The 23977-nt window shown below is 43.8% G+C and overlaps 1 protein-coding gene across 1 annotated transcript in view; it reads left to right on the top strand.

The window, feature by feature from the left end:
* Positions 1 to 2659: 2659 nt before the first annotated feature.
* Positions 2660 to 23977, top strand: part of LOC137531497 (extracellular serine/threonine protein kinase FAM20C-like) — an 81149-nt gene continuing 59831 nt past the window's right edge. The window contains exons 1-4 of the mRNA XM_068251414.1: positions 2660 to 3102; positions 11632 to 11804; positions 18194 to 18272; positions 21476 to 21568. Of these exons, the coding sequence (XP_068107515.1) occupies positions 2660 to 3102; positions 11632 to 11804; positions 18194 to 18272; positions 21476 to 21568 (788 nt within the window). The remainder of the gene's footprint in view (positions 3103 to 11631; positions 11805 to 18193; positions 18273 to 21475; positions 21569 to 23977) is intronic.

Here is a 23977-nt window from a genome sequence, read left to right as displayed (position 1 = left end):
GGCAATATAATAGCTTGGCGGATGAGCTTTTTGTCCCTAGGCCTTCTCAAAGGACTAGAGGACATGATCTGCGCATGGAGGAAAAACGTTTTAGCCATTTATTTAGGAAAAGGTTCTTTACAGTAAGAGTGATTAAGATGTGGAATGCATTGCCACAGGAAGTCGTTATGGCAAACTCTATACCTGCATTTAAAGGGGGCTTAGATGCTTTCCTTGCGTTGAAAGAAATCCATGGCTACAATTACTAGGTTATGCCTAATGATGTTGATCCAGGGATTTTATCTGATTGCCATCTGGAGTCGGGAAGGAATTTTTCCCTTTTGGGGCTAATTGGACCATGCCTTGTAAGGGTTTTTTCGCCTTCCTCTGGATCAACAGGGATATGTGAGGGAGCAGGCTGGAGTTGTACTTTGTACTGGTTGAACTCGATGGACGTATGTCTTTTTTTAACCAAAATAACTATGTAACTACCTCTCTTAAAGAATTTGGACCTGTTTATTGAAAAAAAGGTCAGTGAAAAACAGGAGCTATGGCTGTGTAGCAAGCACAAGCGCCTCTATGCCATATAGAAAAGTTCATAAAATTCTTGAACTTTTTAACATTACTTCTTTTTCTATTCACACAGAATAGTGACTTTTGGATAAATCATTTGGCAATTGTAATCGCAATTCGGGCACTAGTTATCAGGGCTGCTTAAAGGAATACTTACGGTAAGTCATAAAAAAAAAATGACAGCCGCCGACAGGCTGGGAACGCGGCTGATTCTCCGCGTTCCCAGCCGCTATATCACCCTCTATGCTGCTATAGCATATATATAGCGGCTGGGAACGCGGAGAATCAGCCGCGTTCCCAGCCTGTCGGCGGCTGTCGCCGAACCCGGAAGTAGCCGCCGGTAGGGACAGGACGATCGGAGCGGGGCTGCGAGGGCACCATCCAGCTTCAGGGGGCTGAGGGATGCCCCGGGTGAGTAAATGTCATTTTTTTTTTTTTTAATGACTTAAAGAAAACCTGTACTGAAAATTAAAAGTCAAAATAAGCATACACAAGTCATACTTACCTTCCATGTAGTCTACTCCTCAGTATCTTTCTCCTGTCCCGCGTCCTGTTTGTTCACTGTGATCAAGGGAATTTTCCGTCCTCCATTTTGAAAATGGCTATTGCCCATAACAGCTTTCTGGTCAGCACACTGTTAAACTGTAGCATCGCCCACTTGAGCCATAGGGAAACATGGACATTAACTGGTACATCAGTTTTCCTCTCAGCTATAACTGACAGCAACTGATATTTTACTGACAGCAACTGATATATTTCAGATCTGACAAAATATTGTCAGAACTGGAAGGGATTATTGTCAGAAGAAAATGGTGAGCTTCTGAGAGGAACTGATGGCAAGGTAACTATGCAATGTTCATTTGAAGTTACCGCATGTCTTTATTTTAAATATTTTTACTCAGTACAGGTTCTCTTTAAGTATTCCTTTAAGTCCGAACCTAGGAGACATCCGGATAGTTCTATCCGGATATCTCCCAGTAAACTTGTGCGGGGGCGGGGAGAAGGGGTCAATCTTACCTGTCTGACGTCTTCTTCGGTCGTCCCTCGGTGCCTCCCACGATGCAGTCACGTGAGTACAAACAAATCCTCCCTCCGAGTTGAAGGAAGAAGTGTTTGTAAACACGTTACGCGTGTGGAGCGCATCGTGGGAGGCGCCGAGGGACGACCAAAGAAGACGTCAGACAGGTAAGATTGACACCCCCCCCCTTCCGCACAGGTTAACTGGGAGATATCCGGATAGCAACTATCCAGATGTCTCCTGGTTTCGGATTTGAGCAGCCCTACTAGTTATCGCCGGTGGGCAAATAACTTCTTTTTTTCTAATTTGAGCTCCACCCAAATTAGTCACTGAGCGCCGCTATAGACGTAGTTCTCATTACAGCCTATGGCAGCGTCCAAATCATCACCCCAGCTCTGAGCCAAAATGATCTGTCTTGCTTGGGGCAATGGCCCCCTTTGCCTTAATGGTAGCGCCGGCCCTGGGGTGCCATTGGAGACGCTCAGATTAATCAAATTCACAAGGAATTTACCTTGGCCCAAATTCCATACCCATCTCTAGTGTAAAAAAATAGAGATAAAATCACTTGGTGCCCCATTTCACTATAACTAAGTCTTACCGTACGATGATTAGGGCAGAATGGGACTGTACACGCGTTATGCGTAATTTGATGAATATACCATCTAGAGACATTTCATTTTCTGCTTCTGTAACCTGAACTGAGAAGGTTATCACTGATTTGGGCATTTGTCTGTTGTTTTTTTTTATTCTCTGCTGCCTCACCTACGCTGGCTCCGTATTACAAATGCCGTTGCCAAAATCTTGCCTGCGGGATATTGGCTGGAGATAAAATTATTGATCGACCCCTTGTCCTAACTAGTAGTTTTCTATTGACAGAGCTCTCAAATAATTCTGCTACAGAACTGTCTCCCTTTTCTGCCAGAAGGACGAGACGTTGCTCATTTGTAATTTACATATCCCAATGGCCAAATGCAGAATATTATTTTTACCCCAACTTTAAATTATATTTTCCAGTAAAGATTTTATTTCAAACATTTTTAATACAAAAAAAAACCAAAACAGCAAAACATTGGCTGAGATTACGGTAAAATGATGCGCCGGATACATTTTTCCGTCCACAGGAGGTTTAAATTGATAGTGGTCTCTCTCCTCTTCCTTATCTTCGCCATGCACTTTGCTTTGGACGCTTTCTCCTTCAGCACAATCGCTTTTTGCCCCTGCGCAACGCAAAACCACGCCAGAGTCAAAGGGCATCCAGTGCGGAAGCACCCGGCGGTGAGGACGCTGCAGGACTTCAGTAGCAGCAACGGGTCTTCGGTGGATGGCAGTCACGTGGCAAAAACTTCAGAAGTACTTCCCAAAGTCGTGAGCAAAGCACCCAAAAAATATGCCGGGTCAAAATTGGCATCTCTTTTCCAACACCCCCTATATAATACCCCGATGCCAGTGATCAAGGAAGAGGACAAGCTTTTCAAAGTGAATAAAGAAGAACGCTTTACCCTGAAGGACAGTGAAAGCGATAGCGATGGTTGGTAAGTGGCCAATATAATGTTTACTAACAGTATCTCACAAAAGTGAGTACACCTCACATTTTTGTAAATAACAACACTGAAGAAATTAAGCTTTGATCCAATGTAAAGTAGTCAGTGTACAGCTTGTATAATGATTTAATTTGCTGTCCCATCAAAATACCGTATTTTTCGGTGTATGAGACGCTCTGGAATATAAGACACACCTAGGTTTAAAGGGCAAAAACAGAAAAAAAATACTAAACTAAATCTGGGGCCATATGCAATTCACTTTTTTCCACCCGAATTTTCTCCTAGGAGCTAAGCTAATGTTTTATTTTTGATTTTAAATAGTTTTCCAGCACTAAAAAAGTAACAAAAAGTCAGTGAAAAAGTACTATCAAAATTATTTTGAGTATTTTCACGCCTGTTGGTGGCTTAAAAGGCATTTTATTGACAAGTTTAAAAATATCACCTAGGAGAAAACTCAGGTGAAAAAGTGAATTGCATATGGCCCCTGGTGTGTCCATAATCCAGGAGCATCTTGTAGATGTACTCCCCCAATGTGTTTCCCTTTCTGCCCCCCATGTGTCCCCTTCTGCGCCCCCCCATGTCCTCCACTCATCCTGTCTGTCTCCTGCCACCCCCCCCACCCCCCCCCTTCCTTCCCTCTGTGTGCCCTCCACTGCCCCTGTGTATAACCATTAGAATAGGCAGCTTGGCTCACCAATTCCAGGGCCCCAGCGGCGATCTCCTCTCCTTCTCTGGGCCTCTAGTGCCGGCTTCTGCTGCTGATTGCAGCTTCAGCCGACGCTAGAGGCACAGTGAATCAGAGGAGAGGTCTGTGATCACCACGGGAGGCATGGATTAGGTGGGCCAAGCTGCCGATTTTGCCGATTATACACGGGGGAATGGGAGACTGGGGTGAGCGGGAGAAACACAGGGGGGGGGGGGGGGGTAAAGACACACAGGAGAGCAGAAGACACACAGGAGGGCAGGAGGCACATGGGGACATCGCATGGGTCGGCGGTTCGTTTTGGTGGGAGCTCGTAGGCAGGGATGAACAACAGATGAAATACGAATGACTTTGATTTGGATTTCATCCTCCTAATGAATGCACCTGAGCGTGTGTGTGCTGGGGGAGGGGTTGTTAATTTTACCCAGCAGACATCTTCTTTCATCCGTCCCAACACGCCTCCCACACTGCGTTCCAAGCAGTGGTCACGTGACTACAAACGCTTCCTCCTCCCTGGTTGAAGGAGGAAGTGTTTGTAGTCACTAAAAATAGTGTTTGTAGTCACTTTAAAATCGTTTGTTTGTAGCCACTCTAAAATCGCCAGCGCTTTAAAAAAATCTAAAAAGGCTCATAGTGTGAACGAGCCCTTACTTACTTTTCTTTAACTGAATCAATTCTGAGCTGCATACAACTTGCATGCAAGACCGAACATTCTTAGCATCTTGTAGAAAGACAAAAAGAAAGAACAATCGAGAGCCCTCAATAGTGTATTATTGTTAGTATAAGGTAATCTTCAATTTGTACAGCAGATATGGATATAGTCTGGGCTGCCGACCTCAGGCAACCACTCCAATCGCATATGGGGATATTAAGCCTGTCCCCACTCAGGCTAAGAAGTCGCTCTCCGTATAAGAAAAATAAGGGTGTACCCATCTACCAGGTGGATAATGATAAAGGTGGATAAGGACAGAGGCGCTGCACCTATCTGCACAACCTCGGAATTACCCCTGCTCTTGTATTTGCCTGAGGAAGCAGGCCTGGGACCCGCAAAACGCGTTGCATAATTTTATGTGGAGTACTGATAAAATATATATTTTTCTGGATACCATGTATGGTGGTTGTGTCATATATATTGGGGAGACGGATCCACCCCAGTCCTCCCATTTTTTATTTTAACAGACTACTAATTTTTATTCTGCTGGCACCTCTGCAACTACTACAAATTCTTAGCATCTTGATACCTATCTCTAACCTCTATCCCGTTAACCATAGTTCATGCATTTTCCAATGTCACAGGCTTGAGGGATGCTGGCTGGTTGTCATAGCAACCAGTAAACAAAGACAATGCGAGGAGTCTTGTGCAGAAGGATGCCTTGCACCTGCTTTGTTTACAGGTTGTTATAGCAACCGGTCTGCATTGTTCAGGTTATACTTTAGTGATGGCGGCAGGAGCGTGTGCGAAAGTCAGCGGAAGGAGAGCAGAATATAGTGTGGGGGAGGGAACTGGGTGTTTAAAGTTATACTTAACGGACCTGAACTCAGCACTTCCTCTCTGCTCTAAAAGATAAGCAACAGCATAATAACCTTTAAAGAAAACATTTCTTTGTTACAGCCGATACAAATCCTGCAATAAATCTCCGGTGTGTCTACTTCCTGCTTTTCTGGGAGCAGACATATTGTTAATATTCTGTGTTTTCAAATGAGCTTATCTGCCATGGCAGTCAGGTGACACAGCTGAAGGATCAAATTACAACTTGTGATTAGTCACAGATGAGGGGGGATTAGACAGGCTAAACTCCCTAAATACATACGGGGTGCATTTCTCCCTCTTTTTCTTCTCTCCTGTGCAACAGTTCAGGTCCACTTGAAGTGAAAACAAAGTGAAGAGATAAACAATTGTATCTATCTTCCTACTCCTAAAAATGACTTTCAGATCATAGATTTATTGTTTTGTATTGTATTGTAACAGTCTGTCTCTGTGTCTCAAAGTGCTCAAATATATCCACTATTGACCCTTTTTTCTCTATCCTCTCCTAGCATAGACCTGGGCTTCTTAGAGCAAAGCATTTCATGGCTGTAATTCCTTATCAGTAGCCCGACTGGGTCCCGACTGGAGAAACACTGTCAGCTGCATAGCTGAATATTAACCACTTCAGCCCACAGTGTTGTTCACTTTATGCATCCGAGCAACTTTCACCTACCATTCATTCGCCAATAACTCTATCACTACTTATCACACTGAATATCTTGTTTTTTTCCACCACCATTTAGGCTTTCTTTGGGTGGTACATTTTACTAAGAATTATTTTATTCTAAATCCATTTTAACAGGAAGAATAAAGCGGACCCAAACCAAACATTTTTTTTAATTCAAAATATTTAGTTGCATCACTCTGACACATACAAAGATAAATAAACACTCCTTCAAGCCTATGAGCATTTCAGTGCATGCTTTTCACCCTTCTCTTTTCATAACTAGGGTTATACTGGGGGCAGCCATTAGCAATTCCTCCATTGCCAGACACCACCTTACTCCAACAGTTTGCCGGATTCTATATGAAAGGAAGGGAGGGGTTCCTCCAATAAATGTAAAATATTTTATATTTGTCATCATGCAGCTGAAAAAAGGCTGCCATTTATTATTATAATTTAGAAAATAGATTTTATTTCTGAAATCTTGTATTTTTAATTTGGGTCCACTTTAAGAAAGAAATGGAAAACATTCATTATTTCTCAGTTTTTGGCCATCATAGTTTGAAATTAATAAATGCTACCGTAATTAAAACCTATGTATTTTATTTGCCTATTTGACCCGCTTATTACACCATTTAAATTTGAGTGTTGATTTGTATGCCGCTGGAACTTTGGATGTGATACATGTACGCATATACGCTAGATCCATCTGGTCTGTGAGGTGGCAGCGATCCAGTGAGCCCCTTCTCTGTTGGTGGGGGGTCCCCTGTATCAGTGTGCACGTGTGCTGCTTTCAAATATGGAATTACGCTACGTTAGTGTGTGTGTTATATTTCTAGGATCTGCACTGTTTTGGTGAGCGCAGCTGGAGACAGATTAATTGACATTTACATTACAGTAAAAAGCTGTACAGTGGCTACAGCTGACCGTTTCGGACCACCATAGTCCTTGCTCACGCCACACAGCTATCATTACGTCCCTGCATCACACTGTGGGAAGGGTTTCACCACAATATCAGCCATACAGCGCCCCCTGATGATCCGTTTGAGAAAAGGAATAGATTTCTCCTGGGAAAGGGGGGCATCAGCTACTGATTGGGATAAAGTTCAATCCTTGGTTACAGTTCCTCTATAAACAACAAGCAACACCCATGCTAACCTAGGAATAAAAAAAAAACACATATATAAGTAGATAAATACTACTTCTACTTACATAACCGATGTATTGTGTTATCCACGTAATGATTCCTGTAAATTTTATAAAGGAAGAGCAGAAAATTCTATTCTAAGCAGTGGCCATCTTGCCAAGCTAACACTGACATCATATCCTCCCTGACTCTTGTTTCCCCCTCTCCCTTCTCTTGCTCATTGTGTATTCATTAGCTGCCCTCCTCCCAGTCTTCAGACACTCCCACTGAGGTGTATACTAGGAACTGCACTGTTTTTTTCTTTTCTCCTCCAATCGCTGAGTCACCTCAGCCTTGCTTGTAAACACAAGTGAGCAGGGGATCGTGTTTCAGCTAGGCAGCCAGGCAGGGAAATAAATGGAAGAGGAGGAATATATTATATATAAAAAGAACTCCCAGCATTCAACTGTTTGGCACTGACTACTAAAGGGCCAGTGCTCCTTAACCTCCTTGGCGGTAACCCCGTGTGTGACACGGGGTAAGCCGCCAGAGCAGAGCCGGGACAAGGTCCTCCAGCACCCAAGGCTGAGACACCAAAGTGCGCCCCTCCATCCCTCCCACCCCAGCGTCACACACTGATTGCTATTATACTAAGACGCGCCACAGGGCCCCCAACCTCCCCAATACCTTAATATCTAGTTATCTGGCTTGCAGTTACAGCCATGTATCCCCTTTTCTTATTTCTTTCTGCTTCAAACACAATGACAGCTGAATGAATTTTGCGCCCCCTCCTACACTGCGCCCTGCGGCTGGAGCCTCTCCAGTCTATGCCTCGGCCCGGCCCTGCGCCAGAGGGTGCCGCTCAGGCCCTGCTGGGCCGATTTACATAATTTTTTTTTTGCTACACGCAGCTAGCAGTTTGCTAGCTGCGTGTGCATAATGATCGCCGCCGCTACCCGACGATTCGCCCCCCCCCCCCCGACCCCTTGCGCTGCCTGGCCAACTAGTGCCAGGCAGCGGTGAGGGGTGGATCGGAACACCCTCTGACGTCATGACGTGGCAAAGGGGAAGCCCATACAGGGAATCCCGTTCAGAACGGGATTCCCTGCAGGGTAAAAGCACCGGTGGCGATCGGAGAGGTGGGAGGGATAGCGAAGGGAGCTAGCTACATGCTTTAAAAAAAAATTTTTTTAAAGTGCTGCGCTGCCCCCCTGGCAGATTTATTGTACCGCCAGGAGGGTTAAGTATGTGATAACTCCAAACCATAACAGCAGAAAAAGTTTTCCAAGTTTTGAATGCAGGATTAGCATCTTTATCACTTAATACACTCAGACCAGTTGCTGTTGAAATTTGATTTTTTTATGGTGACAATCCCGCTTTAAGAAGTTTCCTAAACAGACAGAGATAATTCTCGTATGCTCAGAGTCATTCATATTTATTTCAGCACGCATTGGGTACTTTCTGTTCCATGTCTAAATCCTGCCTTCAGGCGAAGCAGAGGGGGAGCTCTGAACATGAAATGGAGTAACTCACTGGCTGAACAAGACAAGCTATTTCAATAATAAATAAAAAGATACTTGAATAATTAAAAAAATAAAATAATTAGTGTATTTCTTTTATATATCTTTCTCGTACTTTTTGCCATTCTGTGCACTGCTGCTGCAAGCTGGGAGCTCCTCTGCAGAACGCGCTTACACAGTGGGGGGCCGGAGTCTCCCGTCATCCTCGTATAGCAGACCACCAGCAGTGTGTTATACAGTCAGTGTTATAGGAAATGTACTGAATATAACTGATATTAAACTCCTCCTCTTTAACCTCCCACAAGTCATGTGGTACCCATAATATTCACAGGGGAGCTGAATTGACTGCAATCACTGCTGCTGCCCATGCCTTCTTAAAAGACACCTGAAGGGAGAGATATGCAGAGGCTGCCATATGTTTTTCCTTTTTAATAATTCCAATTGCTTGGCAGTCCTGCTGATCTTTCATGCCTCAGTAGTGTCGCATTTGAAACAAGCATGCAGACAATCCAGCCAGACTTCAGTCAGTCAGCTAATCTTGTCAGATCTGACAATAATGTCAGAAATACCCAATCTGCCAGATCAGCTGATTTCGGCACGCGGCTCTGAGAGCCGAGCGCCGAAACTGGGCACCCCATAGCAGCAATGCTGTGCTGCGTGGGGCGCTTAGCGGTAATTTGGGGCTCTGGCGGCTTCCAGACGCCGGATTACATCTACCTCCGAGTTGCGACAACTCGGAGGGGGAATAGTATTTAACGACGCCTCTGAGTTTAGCGGCAGCGGTGAGAGCCGTCATTCGGCTCTCACCGCGCCAAAGTAGGCGGCATCGAATTAATATGCATCCCCCAATCTGCTGCATGCTTGTTCAAGGGCTATGGCTAAAAGTATAAGAGGCAGAGGATCAGCAGGACAGCCAGGCAAATTGGATAGTTGAAAGTGTACCTGAGACGGGGATATAAAAAATGTATATATACCTGAGGCTTCCTCCAGCCCCCTCCGTACGGATCCCTCCCTCCTCTGCTGACTGCCTGCTTACGCTTATAATACAGAATAATATGTCAGATGAGGGTCCAGCAGCACTCAAGTAGATGCAGGCGGGTGCAAGCAAACAGTGGAGCAGAGCCGTTTCTTGTGCAGTGCGGGCAGGGCAACTGCCCTGGGTGCAGACAAGGGAAGAAGGACATAACCGCTAGGGAGCTGGTGACGTGTGGTGCAGCCGAATGGAAGAAGAAAGAATATTACCAGCGCAATCACCTTTCTTGACTCCTCCTGGGTTGCTGCATCAGACGTCAACTCATCATCACGTCACCACCGCGTGATGACACCTGATGTTCTGTAGCGGTACTGCAGGCTGTCAGTGCGCAGCGCCCATGGAGGAGTCGGCTTTCCGGGCTCTCTTTGCCCGTGTGTTCTCCTGGTCCCTGCTCCCTCCTGGATAAGCGGCTGGTCACTAGTAAGTAGGCAGATCTACTTGTGACCTGTGGCTGTGTGATTGTCCCTAAAGAGTAAGGTTTCGCAAGTCCACGGGGGTGGGGGCGCAATTTTTACACCCTCGCCCTGGGTGCAATTTAGCCTAGAATCTGCCCTGAAGTGGAGGTCCCCTCCTCCACAGTGATAGCAATAAAAATGCAAAGGTTTGCAGCACACCAGATCTTTTGTTAGAGCAAAATCAGAACAGATACAAGCAAGCTTTCGGACAACCCCTGTCCTTTGTCAAGCTTGACAAAGGACAGGGACTGTTGTTCTTTGTGAAGCTTGACAAAAAACAGGGACTGTTGTCCTTTGTGAAGCTTGACAAAGGACAGGGACTGTCCGAAAGCTTGCTTGTATCTCTTCTGATTTTGCTCTAATAAAGGAGCTGATGTGCTGCAAACCTTTGCATTTTTATAACACTGAATAATATTTTTTATGACTGAAGTATATAATCATTATTATTTTTTTATTTATATAACGCCAACGTTTTCTGTATTGCTGTACCTAGTACAAAACGAATAATGGGAAACAAATATACATAAGAAATACTAGACACTGAACAGTCATCATGACATTGAATAGTAAAAATACAAATACATACATAGTTGATGTGTAGTTGGTACATGTGCATATGTTAAATTGCAGCAGTATGAGAAACACTAAGAGGAGGTCCCTGCCCTTGCGAGCTTACAATCTAGAGGGGGGGGGGGACAATAGGGAAGGAAACACAGGGGTTAGTGGGTGAGGCCGTGTGCCTTCAGTGCTGCCTGTAGCAAATTATAGGCTTGTCTGAACAGGTGTGTTTTCAGAGTATGTTTGAAGGTTTCCAGGCTTGGTGCATGACGAAATGGCTGAGGGAGAGAGTTCCAAAGAAAAGGGACAGCCTGTGAGAAGTCTTGGATGCGAGAGTGAGAGAAGGTGACTAGGCTGGAGGACAAAAGGGTCTCCTGTGAGGAACGGAGGGTCCGGGCCGGGAGGTATCTGGAGATTAAGGAGGAAATGTATGGAGATGATAGCATGTGTAGAGCTTTGTATGCAAGCTTGAGAAGTTTAAACTGGATCAATTGGGCAACTAGTAACTAATAGAGGGATTGGCAGAGAGGGACTGCATCAGAGGATCTGGAAGAGAGGTTGATGAGACGAGCAGCAGGGTTTAGTACGGACTGGAAAGGTGCCAGTTTGCTTTTTGGTAGACCACAGAGTAGGATGTTACAATAGTCAAGACGGGAGATGATTAGGGCATGCACAAGCATTTTGGTTGCTTCTTGTGAGAGGAAGGGGCAGATTCTGGAAATGTTTTTGAGATGGAAGTAGCAGGAGGTAGTTAATGTGTTATGTGGCATAAAGGAAAGCTCAGAGTCCAGAGTTACCCCCAGACAACGAGCTTTGGGAGTTGATGTTATTGGGTGTTATCTACATTGATTGTGACTATGGGAGGTGGAACAGAGAGCGAATCATGTAACACAATGTAATCATGTAACACAATTATCCCCCTTTTCCCCCCAGGGTCAGCGCTGGAATTGAGTTTGTTCTCCCAACTGGTGACAACCCTCCAGATACATACCCCACATGGCTGAAATTCCACATGGGAATCAATCGCTACGAGTTGTACCCCAGACAAGACCCGCTGATCCCAGTCTTGCTGAAGGAGATGTCCACCCAGCGCATTCTGAATTCCGGTAACTCGTTCTTTTCCCGTCCCTGCTGGATCTGAGGCCCGCGCTATGCTTTCATCTCTCGTGTGTCACTGTCCACACACAACACAGATAAATAATAATTGCCTGTGTGGGCTGAGGTGGCCACTAATGAGCTAGTAGCTAGATAATGCTCGTACACATGATGACGATTGGATTTGTCTGTTGTTCTTTCAACCTTTACAGAAAAAAAAAGAAAACAAAATGTCAAAGCTGAGTTAACTAGTTTGAAAACCTACGCAAAAAAAAAACCCCAGGGACGCCCAACAACTAACTAACCCGTGAGGTAAGCAAACAGGATATATAACAGAGGGTAGGTTCTCTCGTACCTCCTCAGTATAATACGGTTTCTGGTAAGGCAAATGTTTTTATGAAAGCAAACCTGAAGTGAAAATAAATTTGAGATAATGAATTGTATGCGTAGTACAGCTAAGAAATAGAACATTAGTAGCAAAGAAAAGAGTCTCATATTGTTTCCAGTACAGGAAGGGTTAGGAAACTTCAGTTGTTATCTATGCAAAAGAGCTTCTCTAAGCTCTTTGACCCACTGGGTCTAATACAGTCCTGTTTTCTGAAGCACTTGAACAGTAAAAAAACAGGGCCATATGCAATTAACTCTTTCTCCTGAGTTTTCTCCTAGGAGATAATTGTTCATCTTCACTTTAAAATAACTTTCCAGCAGTTTGCAACGGAAAAAGTACCAAAAAGTAAGAGAAAAAGTCGTGTCCAGGGGCGTAGCAATAAGGGGTGCCGAGGTAGCGACCGCATCGGGGCCCTTCCTCAATTACAGTATTAGCTCTCTATTGGTCCTGTGCTCATAATAATCACTTCTATACTTTGAATAGTGGTAATCAGTAACAAGCTGTTCCCCATCCCCTTCTTGCAACTCTGACACTGTAGTTGCCTTTGGCAGGTTTTGGTGCGCCGTATCAATTGTTATGTATAGAGTGCTTGGGGGGCCCCATTGTAAAACTTGCATCGGGCCCACAGCTCCTTAGCTACTCCACTGGTCGTGTCAAAATTATTTTGAGTATTGTTTTTGCTTTCTAGTGGTGTAAAAGACATTTGACATCATTTTATTTATACGTTGTGAAAATATAACCTAAGAGAAAGCGGGAATTGCTTATGGCCCACAGTGAAAGACAGAATGAGATAAGGTTTTACTGTAGGGAAGTTCAAAGGGTCATTATTTCTGCTTTGTTTTATAGTTTAAAAGACAGGGTGTGGTTTTAAAACTGCAACTGTGACAGAATGATTCAATGTTATTAAAAACGTAAAACATCACATTTTAAATATGTGCCAGTGCCTTTACAAAAATCAGTCATGTTTATTGTTTACATGTCAAAATTTATTTTTACTTTTAGGCCCCTTTCACACTTGCCTTGCAAGTGTGCATTGCGTCACCCTGGGCTTCCTTCAGCCCCCCTTTAGGCCGCTGGCTCCCTCGCCATCTTCTTGGGCCACTCCAATCGTCTGCTGGCAGGCCCGTCTTTTCCTCATGTCGCTGCCCGTCCAGCACTGCACCTGTCACCAGATGGTTGTACTACTAGCGATGGGGAGGGGCGCATGTGAAAGGACCACACATGCACAGTACAGCTTGACTGAGCTGACCGGAGGGAGAGGCCGTGCTGGCCATTGGACGATCAGAGCATGGGCTTTTTTAAAAAAACACATTGTTAATTTTTTATGTGGCCCATAGACTTTCATTATGAGCAGAGAGGCATGAGTTCCCCGCAATGCTAGTGACAGTGGTGTAGCAATAGGGGGTGCAGAGGTAGCAACCGCATCGGGGCCCTAGGGCCAAAGAGGCCCCATTGGGCCCACGCTCAGGCACAAAATTAGCTATTTATTGGTCCTATGCTGGTAATAATCACTTCTATAAGTGATTTTATTAGTAGTAATAATTAACAAACTGTTTCCCATCCCCTCCTTGCATCTTTGACACTGTGGTTGTCCTTGGCAGGTTTTGGTGTGCCGTATCAATTGTTATGTATATAGTGCTTGGGGGGCCCCGATGTAAACCTTGCACTGGTGCCCATAGCTCCTTAGCTACGGCACTGGCTAGTGATTTTGCCTAGTGTACTCCTAGCTTAAAGAGAATCTGTATTGTTAAAATCGCACAAAAGTAAACATACCAGTGCGTTAGGGGACATCTCCTATTACCCTCTGTCACAATTTCGCTGCTCCCCGCCGCATTAAAAGTGGTTAAAAACAGATTTAAAAAGTTTGTTTATAAACTAACAAAATGGCCACCAAAACAGGAAGTAGGTTGATGTACAGCATGTCCACACATAGAAAATACAAGCAGGCTGTATACACCCTTCCTTTTGAATCTCAAGAGATCATTGTGTGTTTCTTCCCCCCTGCAGTTCTCATGCACTGAAGTTTCAGGCTGCTTGTTTCTTCCTGCAAACAGCTTTGCCCTTGTCTGTAATTCTTCAGTATGTGAAAGCCCAGCCAGCTCAGAGGACGATTTATCCAGCTTGTAAAAGATAAGAGAGAAGAGAGAAGCTGCTCTAATCTAAATAATACACAGGCAGTGTGCATAGAGGGGCCTGGAAGGGGGAGTTCATAGCAGAACCACAACACTGAAGAACTTGGCAGCCTTCCAGACACAGGACGACAAGTCTGACAGGGGAAAAATACATTGATTTATTACAGAGACTGTGATAGTAGAAAGTGCTGCAGTAAGCCAGAACATATTAGAATAGCTTTTGTAACTTGTAGGATGATAAAAAACAGGATGCAATTTTTGTTACGGAGTCTCTTTAACTCAAGTCTGAACATCCAAGAAAAACAACTTCACCAACCTTTTCTAGGAACTGACATGGAAAAAGGGTAAATAAATGTACTGAAGAATGTGTCTTCGCCTGACAATGAGACGTTTATGGCAATAAATTGGAGGCAGAAGACATACATTATGATTGGATTTACTCATAATAGATTGATGCCTGACTCACAAAATACTTTGCGGCCAGCTTCATTTTGTTCTGGATAGAAGCATTACTGAGCCCATCCAAATATATTCCCTGTTCCATCTGCTCGATTTATACTGATTTCACATTTCCTGTTTCTGAGACATTCGTGTATAGCGGCGGCGGGTCTGTAGAACGCCATCTGACCGCTCTTCGAGTGGCTGAATAATGGTTGGTATGAATGCTTCTCGGTGAATAATGAGGGATGCCGCTCTATTGCTGTCACAGTCTGCCTCTGCTGTATCTCTAATACGATCCGTGACATTTTACGGAGAGCGGTGAGTCATTGATTCGCCAAGCGGAGAGATGCGGTTTTTGGCTTATGAGAACACGCGCTGTATAATTACCGAGCTATTATTTGTTGATGACACAGAGGCTTATCAAGATGCTACATAAAATAAAACATATTTTATTATTACAAAATATAGGTTTCTAACCAGGGGTGACATGAGCATGATTAGGAGGGGGCAGGCACCCCTTTTTTTACTGGTATTCATGGCAAACTTTGCATATATACATAGCTCCCAACTGTCCCTCTTTCAGGGGGACAGTCCCTCTTTAGGAACCCTAATTCTTCTGTCCCTCTTTCTCCATCATCTGCCCTCCTTTCAGGATGCATGAACAATTCTATGGAAATATATGTATTCTTCTACTGAAAAATGTGTTTAATTGGCTCCAAACTTTATTCCCATTCTTCAAATTGATATTTTTCTTAATTTCAAATGTTATTATGAAGAAAAACTAGCGATGATAGAAAGGACCAGTGTGGTTTGAATTCTAAAATTCAAAGAAAGCGCATCCTCACAAGTTTGCCTCAGGCTGCAAAAAGTTTAGTGATCTTGAGCAAAAAGTTTTATTTTTAGTGATCCGATATTATTGGAGTGTGCGGTGCGGGTACTCTGAATACTGGTAAGATGATAGATGATGGTACTGGTGTGTTCTTGTTCGATTACCGTTTTTTTTTTTAATTTTCCAATGGTATCCTTTTAATCTCACTCTGCCATTTACTCTAACACTAATCCTCCTACTCCACCAACCTAACACTAACTGATATGGCTAACACTCTCTGTTACCAATACGCCTAACACTAACCTTTATATGGGTACGCCTAACACTAGCCCTTCTACCCATTCGGCTAACACTAACCAACCTAACACTATCCGATAAACCTAACACTCTCCCTGTTACCAATACACCTAACACTAACTTTTATATGGGTACATCTAACACTAACCCTTCTACCTATTCGGCTAAGACTAACCAACTGAACCTAACACTATCCGATACACCTAACACTATCTTTGTTACCAATACACCCAACACTAACCTTTATATGGATATGCTTAACACTAATCCTTCTGCCCATTTGACTAACACTAACCAACCTAACAATATCAGATATGTCTAATACACTCCCTCTTATCAATACGCCTAACACTAACTTTTATATGGGTACACCTAACACTAACCCTTCCACCCACACTAATCAACCTAACACTAACCGATACACCTAACACTCTTCCTGTTACCAATACGCCTAACACTAACCTTTATATGGGTAAGCCTAACATTAACCCTTCTACCCATTTGGTTAACACTAACCGACCTAACACTAACTGATACACCTAACACACTATCTTTTACCGATACGTCTAACACTAACCTTTGTACGGATTCCCCCAACACTAACCTTCATACTGATACAGCTAACCAGCGTAAACAAAATCTTCTGCTGCTAATCGAATGTTCTTCCCAATATGCCTAACACTATCCTATCACCCTGCCTATCAAATCTTCCCTCACTGGTTCAAAAAGAACCTGCTCATTAACACTTTCCAAAATTGCCGCATCACTTGCAATGCTAACCGTTAACGACATACCAGATCGATTTATATAAATGTACATTACTTCCTAGATCTGATCATTTTTTACATTGGAAGTAAGATCTAAAGTGAAAATTGAATGTTGTGTACAAGGCCTTACGTGACATCACACAGCTCTCTCTCTTACTGAAATCATTTTTTACATTGGAAGTAAGATCTGAAGTGAAAATTGAATGTTGTGTACAAGGCTTTACGTGACCTCACACAGCTCTCTCTCTTACTGGAACGCAAAAATGCCATAAATAATGCTGCATTTATTTTTGTGAAAATAATGTAAAACTCGACTTTCAAGAATTTAAAAAATAATTTTGTAATAAGTTTATGATTTTTTATTTTTTTAGCGATTTTTCGCTTTGAAAGGTGTATTTTTTCAAGGGTTATTTTTTTGTTGCTATTTTTAGCTTTAGGTGATAATTTGCTCTTAAAGAGAAACTCCAACCTAGAATTGAACTTTATCCCAATCAGTAGCTGATACCCCCTTTTACATGAGAAATATAATGCTTTTCACAAACAGACCATCAGGGGGCGCTGTATGACTGATTTTGTGGTGAAACCCCTCCCACAAGAAGCTCTGGGACCGCGGTACTTTTGGCAGTTTGTTACAATGTAACAAGGTTCACAGACAGGAAATAGCTGTTTACAGCTGTCTGTAACAGCCAAAACAGCTAGCAGCAGCTACATAACCTGCCCACAGTAAAAATGTCACCATGTAATAAATGTCAGAATGTAAATTGGGGAGAGGAAAGATTTTACAATGAGCAAACACTGACTAAATCATTTATACATAATTATGGTAAAAAATGAAGCACTTTTTTTACTACATTATTTTCACTGGAGTTCCTCTTTAACTGCTTAACCACAGGCTTACACCCTCCTAGTGACCAGGTTATTTTTTACGAATTGGGCCACTGCAGCTTTAAGAGCTCGCTGCAGGGCCGTACAACCCAGCACACAAGTGATTCCCCCCCACCCCCCCTTTCTGCCCACCAACAGAGCTTTCTGTTGGTAGATTCTGATTGCTACCAGCATGTTTGTTTATTTTTTTTATTTGTTTATACATTTTTTTTAAATACATTTTCCTATTTATTTATTTTACAATGTACAATGTATTTTTGCAAATCTATTTTCAAAGATGGAATTACCCATAGCATTTTTTCAATGCGAAAATAGCTTTAGTGAAAATTTGCGAGCAGCACTGCTGGAGCGCTGTAAAGTGACCCCCTCCTGTCTCTTATGACAGGCAGCTCTCGCCGGTATAAAGCAATCTCTTTTCTGCGGTTCGAGCAGAGCCCTGCATATTGTGAATACAAACACAGTAAGTCAAGTGCAGATACAAGAGGCTGAGAATGCGAATGTCGATCAGCGTGGAAATTCATGAGTATAGATCAGATGTGGCTCTGCATAATCAGGCAGGGACAGATTACTGCTATACGACACTGGAGACGGTACATAGAGCATAGAAAATGTCAGCATAGCAATCACTGGTTACGCGTTTCATACATTTTCTTTATTTCAGTTCAGAAACCCGGAGGAACGCAGCTTAAACTCGTTATGACTTTCCCCAACTATGGACAGGCCCTCTTCAAGCCCATGAAGTGAGTATTACCCAAAAATGTAACTGGTGTAAGTAGCAAAGAAAGAATCAAAGGAAAAGGGCCCCCATACAATTAACTTTTTTTCTAGGAGATATTTTTCATCTTCAATTTAAAACAACTGGAAGTAATAACTATTGGTTGGGAAATTTATTTAAAGGGAATCTGAAGTGAAAATAAACTTAGGATATAATGATTTGTATGTGTCCTTTGCGCTTCCATCATTATCTGGTACTCAAAGGACAAGCACAAGCTCCAGAGGGTAATCAGTACCTCTGAGAAGATCATTGGGTCACTCCTGCCCCCCTGGACGTCCTCCATACATCTAGAATGAGGTCCACGGCCAACAGGATTACTCAAGACCCTTCCCACCCGGGCAGTCGCTTCTTCAACCCCCTTCCCTTAGGTAGTGTTGGGCGAACAGTGTTCGCCACTGTTCGGGTTCTGCAGAACATCACCTTGTTCGGGTGATGTTCGAGTTCGGCCGAACACCTGATGGTGTTCGGCCGTTTAGTTCGGGTTCGCCCGAACTACTCAATGCCCCCCGAACAGGGCCCCTGTTCTGCCGAACAGGGCCCTGTTCGCCCGAATACAGCCCCCCTATGGGGTCGCAGGCATAAGGGGGGAGCATGCCCCAATCGCGGGGGGGGGGGCAGAAATTCCCCCCACTCCCTCCGCTAGCGCTCCCCCCTCTGCCCGCTTCCCCATAAAAAAAGTTTGCGGAAAGTTATTAGTACCTGGTGTGGCTGGCTGGCTGCTGGCAGTGACTACTAGGAGACGCGTTGAGGCCGGGCAGCGGGCGGTTCAGCGGTAGTACCCTTGTGGTACTTCCGCCCTTTCTCTGACCTCACGTCCTCTACGTGATGACGCATACGAGGGTACGTGTGACCCCCCCCCCGCGATCGGGGCATGCTCCCCCCTTATGCCTGCGACCCCATAGGGCCCCCAAAAGCGGCATGTTCGGGGGTCCCATTGACTTTCATTGAGTTCGGGGTTCGGGCCGAACATGCCGAACATCTGGCCCATGTTCAGCAGAACGGACCCGAACCCGAACATCCAGGTGTTTGCCCAACACTACCCTTAGGCCGCCGCTATAGGACTGTTTTCACCAAAATCACCAGACATAGAAACACCATCTTTCCCTAAGCAGTTCTCCTACTCAGCTCAAGCATTTTTCCAATTGACACCCCCTAATCTTCCTCAGCCGACCCAGCGGAGGAGAGTATGCCTGTAGGGTGTCCACTGCCGGCTGCACCGCACCATATGTTATCACACTATGGACTTCATTCACTAAGACAAATAGCATGCCTTATCAAAGTTAACATGCTAATTGGCAATGATGAGAGCTCCACTCGCCTGCCCTGAGCCCCTGCTGATTCGTAGCGCTCGCTATGCTACTCTGATAAGGCGTGCTAACTTTGATAAGGCATGCTATTTGTCTTAGTAAATCAAGCCCCATGTCTGTCTTGAACAAATGGTCCCTCCTATCTGCACTATGAGTTGTTGCTGTTTGTTAGATTGCTGTCACTGTTGTTTTTGTAGCTAGTATCTGTACCATGTTGATGTTGTTAATTTGCACTACTTGCACTATGCCAATTGCCATATGTCCACAAATAATTCCGGGTGTGGCGCCTGTCGCATTTGGCGAATATAGTTGATTCTGATTCTTCTAAGAAACAGAACATTAGTAGCACAGATATGAGTCTAATGTTGTTTCCAATACAGGAAGAGTTAAAGAGAATCTGTACTCTAAAATTCTTACAATAAAAAGCATACCATTCTATTCACTATGTTCTCCTGGGCCCCTCTGTGCTGTTTCTGCCATTCCCTGCTGCAATCCTGGCTTGTAATTGCCATTTTTAGGCAGTGTGATAGGCTTGAGAGTAGCTCAGTCTCTGACTCATACAGAGCTTGGAGAGGGTGTGTATAGCTTCTGCCAATGACAAGCAGCACAGCACATTCCACACATTCCAGCCTCAGCCCGACAGAGCCAACAGAAGAGAGAAGATTCGATCATATAACAGAGATACGACAGCCACTGTGCAACTAGAAAAGGCTGCAGTAACACAGACCACATTAGAACAGGTATAGGAACGTATAGGATAGAAGAAATAAGGCAGAAAATTCTATATTATCTATGCAAAAGCACTTCTCTGAGCTCTCCGACTAATTTAGTCAACTAAAGTGCTATTTTCTGAAGCACTTATCTTAACCCGTCTCTCACTGTTACTTGTTTGTTTAAGGTTTTACTGCAGAGCTAATGACCCTTTGAACTTCCATGCTGCGTATCATAGTTTAAAAATACAGAGTAAAGTTTGTAAACTGCAAATGTTAGAGAATGACGCAATGTTATTAAAAAAGCCTTATGTCTGAAAATAAAACTATGAGACACTTTTCTATGCTACTAATGTTCTATGAATTATCCGCTCTACACGTACAATTCATTATGTCATACGTTTTGTTTTTTTCCGCTTCAGTGTCACTTTAAAAGACAACTGAAGTGAGAAGACTACCATATTTATTTCCTTTTAAACAATACCAGTTGCCTGGCTGTCCTGCTGATCTATTTAGCTTCAGTAGAGTCTGAATAACACCAGAAACAAGCATGCTGCTAATCTTGTCAGATCTGACACTAATGTCAAAAACACCTGATCTGCTGCATGCATGTTCAGGGGCTATGGCTAAAAGTATTAGAGGCAGAAGATCAGCAGGACAGCCAGGCAACTGGTATTGCTTAAAAGGAAAGAAATATTGCAGCCTCCATATCCCTCTCACTTCAGTTGTCCTTTCATTTTTCTTAAAGAGGCCCTGTAGTGACATATAGGAGAAAGCATTCAATTATTCAGGCTATCCACTTTTACAGTAATTTTTCTGGTTTTAGAAACTCGTCCTACTTCTATATATTGCTGTATCTTGGTAGGTATCCCCGCCCTCCCAGTGATGTCACAGCCCAGGCTATTTAGCTATGTGGAATTCTCCCCCCAGAGCCTTCTGGGAGACCTGGTATGTTTTGTACTGGCTTTAGAACTTTCAGGAAACAATCATTCCACATATCACCTGACAGGACTAAAGATGTAAATTAGGGTGAGGGAAGATTTAACAATGGGCAGACACTGGCTAAAAATATGTAAATCAATACTGTAAAAAATAAGCAACTTTCATCATGATGTTATTTTCACTCCAGTTCCTCTTTACATTGTGTTCAGGCAGGAGCGGGATCAGGAGAGGCCGGCAGATTTCTTCTACTTCTCTGACTTTGAAAGACACAATGCTGAGATTGCAGCCTTCCACCTGGACAGGTACGGGAGAAATCCCAACACTATCTGCATGGAGTTTATTTGTTTTCATAGGTTTCTTCCCACATCTCAAAAACATTTATTTATTTATTGTACTTATAAAGCACCAACATATTATGCAGCGCTGGACATTAGTTAAAGAGACTCTGTAACAACAAAAAGATCCCCTGGGGGGTACTCACCTCGGGTGGGGGAAGCCTCAGGATCCTAATGAGGCTTCCCACGCCGTCCTCTTTCCCCTGGAGGTCTCGCTGCAGCCCTCCGAACAGCCGGCGACTGTGCCGACTGTTCAATTCAATATTTACCTTTGCAGGCTCCAGCGGGGGCGCTGTGGCTGCTTTCGCTCCGAAGGAGGCGGAAATACCCGATCTCAGTCGGGTCCGCTCTACTGCGCAGGCGCCGGAGACTTGCGCCTGCGCAGTAGAGCGGACCCGACGGCGATCGGGTATTTCCGCCTCCTTCTGAGCGAAAGCAGCCAGAGCGCCTGCGCAGGAGCCTGCAAAGGTAAATATTGCGTCACGGCTGTACGGAGGGCTACAGCGAGACCCCCGAGGGACGCAGGACGGCGTGGGAAGCCTCATTAGGATCCTGAGGCTTCCCCCACCCGAGGTGAGTACCCCCCAGGGGCCGTTTTTTCGTTACAGTTCCTCTTTAAGGTTACAGACAATAATTAGGGGTGACATACAGCAATATGACAATACAGGAATACAAGAAAGACCAGATCACACAGCACAGTATGAGTACCAGGTAATGCTTAGTCACTGGAGGGGAGCATGGAGATTAGGCAAGTGGAGTTCACTCAGATGCCTAGCATGGGTGCACAGTAATGGAGGTGCGTCATCAGGTAGGAGACACAAGAAGGAGGACCCTGCCCAAAGACTTACAATCCAGAGGGAGAGGTAAGGACACGAAAGGTAGATAAGTTGATTGGCTTCCCCCTAAATTGTCCCTAGACTTCAATGGACATATGACTATGGTAGGATTAGATTGTGAGCTCCTCTGAGGACAGTCAGTGGCATGACTATGTACTCTGTAATGTGCTGCAGAAGATGTCAGTGCTATATAAATACATAATAATAATATGGTAGGACATTAGACTATGACTATGGTAGGGATTAGATTGTGAGCTCCTCTGAGGACAGTCAGTGACATGACTATGTTCTCTGTAAAGTGCTGCAGAAGATGTCAGTGCTATATAAATACATCATAATAATATGGTAGGACATTAGACTATGGCTATGGTAGGATTAGATTGTGAGCTCCTCTGAGGACAGTCAGTGACATGACTATGTACTCTGTAAGTGCTGCAGAAGATGTCAGTGCTATATAAATACATAATAATAATAATATGGTTGGACATTGGAATATGACTATGGTAGGATTAGATTGTGAGCTCCCTCTGAGGACAGTCAGTGACATGACTATGCATTCTGTAATATTGTAGGACATTAGACTATAATTTCAATAAATTACTCAATAAGCTTAAAACCCCCCCGAAAAAAACTAAACTGAAAGAGTACTTTAGATGAATATATATATATATATATATATATATATATATATATATATATATATATATATATATATATATATATATATTCATACATACCTGGGATTTCCTCCAGTCCCCTTCAGCCTGATCGCTCCCTCAGCGCCGTTCTCCGCCTCCTAGATCCCGGTATCTTCGGCCAGTCGCCGCATGCGCAGTGCAGCTGCACGCACTCCCTGTCTTGCTCTCGCGGCCAGGAAAGTTCTGTGCTAGGCGCAGAAAGCTCACGGCTCACAGGAGCACGGCGGGGTGCGTGCGCACAGCTGGGCCGTGCATGCGTAGTAAGCCCCGACTGGCCGAGATACCGGGACCCCTTACGGAAAATCGAGGAGGCAGAGAACGGTGCCAAGGGAGTGATCAGGGAGGGGGCTGGAGGAAATCCCAGGTAGGTATGAAATTTGTTTTTCTATTCATCTCTGGTTTCCTTTAAATATTAGAACAACAATAATTACAGGGATACTATCTTGCGCGGGTTATACTACAAATACCAATTCAGGTAAACAATACAAAATAAACACATTTTTGTAAAAAAAAAGGGCTACAGCTAGCTGAGCAATTGCGTTTATGATCCAGTAGTTTAAAGAGAAATATTATTATTATTATTATTGATTTATACAGCGCCAACATCTTCTGTGACGCTGAATCAATATTGTATTGATTCACACAAATCCAATCCTCAAGTTCATACATACCATCCCTGATTGAATGAATTTCATTAGGCTGAAATCATAATGCAGTCATAAATATTGCTGTGTTTTAATAGCACAGAGCTAATGCACGGAACTCCAGATGCTCACTGTATTTTTTGCATACATAGACGTTGTCAGAAATACTTGGTATATGCTTGTTTCTTGTAGAATAAG

This window comes from Hyperolius riggenbachi, chromosome 9, assembly GCF_040937935.1.
Source record: "Hyperolius riggenbachi isolate aHypRig1 chromosome 9, aHypRig1.pri, whole genome shotgun sequence".
NCBI lineage: Eukaryota > Metazoa > Chordata > Amphibia > Anura > Hyperoliidae > Hyperolius > Hyperolius riggenbachi.
The sequence above is the reverse complement of the archived record's forward strand: the minus strand, read 5'-3'. Positions and strand labels throughout refer to the sequence as shown.